This window comes from Camelina sativa, chromosome 18 (assembly GCF_000633955.1).
Source record: "Camelina sativa cultivar DH55 chromosome 18, Cs, whole genome shotgun sequence".
Taxonomy (NCBI): domain Eukaryota; kingdom Viridiplantae; phylum Streptophyta; class Magnoliopsida; order Brassicales; family Brassicaceae; genus Camelina; species Camelina sativa.
In genome coordinates, this window is record NC_025702.1 from 20,823,186 (window position 1) to 20,825,984 (window position 2,799).

The window sequence follows — 2,799 nt, forward strand, 5'->3', positions numbered from 1 at the left end:
AACAGGTACTTTTTGTTGAATGAAAAGGGTGAGAAAATGAAGGAGCAGCTTGGTATTGTGCGAACAAACTGCATAGATTGCTTAGACCGTACAAATGTCACCCAGGCTAGTATTCCCTTTAGACTATTATTAGTATTCAAATTCTTACACTCTCCTTGCCTTTGCTCGGTGCTCATCCTCCTGCCAAAATACAGAGCATGATAGGCCGAAAGATGTTGGAACTTCAACTCAAAAGGATTGGTGTCTTCGGCGCTGAAGAAGCTATAAGCTCACATCTAAATTTTGACGAATGCTATAAGATATGTCGGTACCCTACTTTATTCTCCTTTCTAGGAGATGTGGTTTTGCACTAGTAAATGAATTTCTTAGATATGCAATTCTCAATTATATCTGGTGCTTATGTTGCCTTCAGTGTGGGCTAATCACGGTGATGACATTAGCATTCAGTACTCGGGCACGCCTGCACTTAAAGGAGACTTCGTCAGGTATGTTCTTGCACTTAAGTACATATAAATATTCCCAACAGAATGATGCTTCCACATGCCTTGTTCAAACTTGTTTAACTAATTGTAGGTATGGTAAAAGGACTGTCCAAGGAGTCCTTAAAGATGGCTGGAATGCCCTCGCACGCTACTACCTGAACAATTTTGCTGATGGAACTAAGCAGGTTATAAGTGGCTCTAACTACCTGTTTGCGAGTACTTGATACCTCAACCTCTACTGACTGTTTATCATCTTCTTGGTTTCATACAAAGGATGCGATTGATCTTGTGCAAGGACACTATATAGTTGCTGTGACCCGAGACATGACTCCTGTGCCTCGAAAGGGAGGTCTTGAGGCTATAGCCGTAAGTAATCATCTGCTAATATTTTACGACTATCTATGTAAGGCAAATTACTTTGGATATAAATGGTCTAATATCAAAAATACCTCTCCTTTCTCAGAGCTTTCCAGTGGCATTGACGGTGGTTCTTATCAGTTTCTGGTTTGCAACAATGTCTGTAAAACAAGGTAAGCTTGATCCCTGAAATTGGTGTAAAACTAATGCGGCCAGGCCACCCAAGGCTGACAAAGATATTGTGCGTGTTTGGATGCAGTTGGGAGTGGTTATAAGCACCTATTTTTCTCATTGGTCTGGGCGGGCATCAGTGTAGCTGTTGCGGCACTAGTGAGGGCCAATGGCCGGATCTTCTGCAACCGGCCTCGCCTGCACAAGCCCAGATCTTGAAGCCATAGTTTGCCTTTGAACTTTGTGCAAATGGAGCCCATTGTTTCCTTTCGTTACACTTTCATTCTTCAACAGCTATTTTCAGTTTATTAATGCAAAATTGGGGTTTTTCGTAATGTGAGATCAAATTGAATATAATCATGTCACCAAAAATTGTTACGGGCCTCGATAGATTTCTAATTTGATAGGCGGATATATGAGTCGAAGAACGTTATACAATCTCACTCACCCGTACGTCATTACTCCTTTCACATTAGCTCCCAACACCTTTTGCTCGAATCAGTTCAAGCTACGTATATTTATTCAAATAATGTCACTAATTTTCTTTTAAAAATAATTTTAAAAAGAGTGAAGAAAGAAAAGAGTAACTGGAAACGAATCAGGAACCCAAGGCAGAAACTGATAAATAAACATTTTGGTCACAAAATTAACTGGTCCAAAGGATATATAAATGATACATAGTGAAGGACAGCGTCAATGCCTAGACCTGGACTCAGCCCTTCGAGCCTCTTCACGCGTAGTTGGAAACAACTCCACATACCTTGACCCAATGGACATTTTGTCCTTAGCCATTGCCCGCCTTGCGTCCTCCACGGTCTCAAACTCTACAAATGCCTCTCCCGTGGCCTTCCCATCAGGTCGAGACACAACATGTACCCGTCCTTGAATAACCTTGTAGCCGCTGAAAAAATCAATGATTTGAGGCTTGTTCACGGAATAAGGGAGGCCTCGCATCTTTAGAACCTCAGTGTACTCAAGCTTGTCTTTCTCAGTAAACCTCTTAGCTCTGGATGGGGCGGTGGGAGGAGGTGGGCTAGCACGGACCTCGTACTCATAGGCTCCCTCGTCAGCAGCCACAGCGTTGTAGTAATCATGCTTATAGGAGCGGAAAACTTCCACGTATCTCCTGCCCATATTGTGCCTGTCCCTCTGTAGAGCAATCTCAACTTGCATCGGCCCGGCAAAGACGACAAAGGCCTCCCCAGAGAATTTACCGTACTTGGTGACGAGGAAAACGTCGACAATGTCGAGGCCGGCAAAGAACTTGAAGATGTCAATGTCAGAGCAGTTGAAAGGAAGACCCCTGAGGCGAACAACTGGGAAAACGGGGGGGCCATAACCAAAAGGAGGGAAGGTGGAAGCTCCTGCGCTGCCAACTGCCAAGTAGGGATTTGATTGCATCATTCTTTGTCTCTTTGATCCAACCTCGTAACCCCCGCTCCCAAACATGGCCCTTCAATTATGAAACAAAGAAGAAACCCGGAAAAAATGATCCCCCAACTAAACCAGTTAATATATAACCCAGTAGACCCAACCAACCAACCCTTAGACTTCCCAGTTAGTCTTTTTTTATATCTCTATGGGGGCTAAGAAATAAATCTCTTCTTTAGACGAGCTAATGGAACAAAAGAAAAACAGACTAAATTTCACCAGACACTGTTCCATCCTATAATAACACCAGATACTGTTCCTTCCTACACACTGACCAACCCTCTAAATTCGAAATCGAACACAAGATTTTCCAATAAAAAAGTCGATTAACGATTTTAGATAATACCCCCCCCCCCCC

The 2,799-nt window shown here is 43.1% G+C and overlaps 2 protein-coding genes across 3 annotated transcripts in view; one reads left to right on the plus strand and one right to left on the minus strand.

Annotated features, from left to right (window-relative positions):
* Nucleotides 7-1,352, plus strand: LOC104762972 (phosphoinositide phosphatase SAC6-like). Its single transcript, XM_010486394.1, has 7 exons — nucleotides 7-105; nucleotides 195-303; nucleotides 413-485; nucleotides 574-667; nucleotides 756-848; nucleotides 946-1,012; nucleotides 1,099-1,352. The coding sequence occupies exons 1-7, from the start codon at nucleotides 37-39 to the stop codon at nucleotides 1,227-1,229; spliced, it is 636 nt and encodes a 211-aa protein (XP_010484696.1). The 5' UTR covers nucleotides 7-36; the 3' UTR covers nucleotides 1,230-1,352.
* LOC104762974 (heterogeneous nuclear ribonucleoprotein F-like) overlaps nucleotides 1,595-2,799 on the minus strand; it is a 1,852-nt gene continuing 647 nt past the window's right edge. Inside the window, exon 2 of one of the 2 annotated variants that reach the window (XM_010486395.2) lies at nucleotides 1,595-2,463. In XM_010486395.2, coding sequence (XP_010484697.1) covers nucleotides 1,704-2,463 — 760 coding nt within the window. In that variant the 3' untranslated portion in view covers nucleotides 1,595-1,703. The remainder of the gene's footprint in view (nucleotides 2,464-2,799) is intronic. The other variant, XM_010486396.2, reaches the window with a different exon arrangement.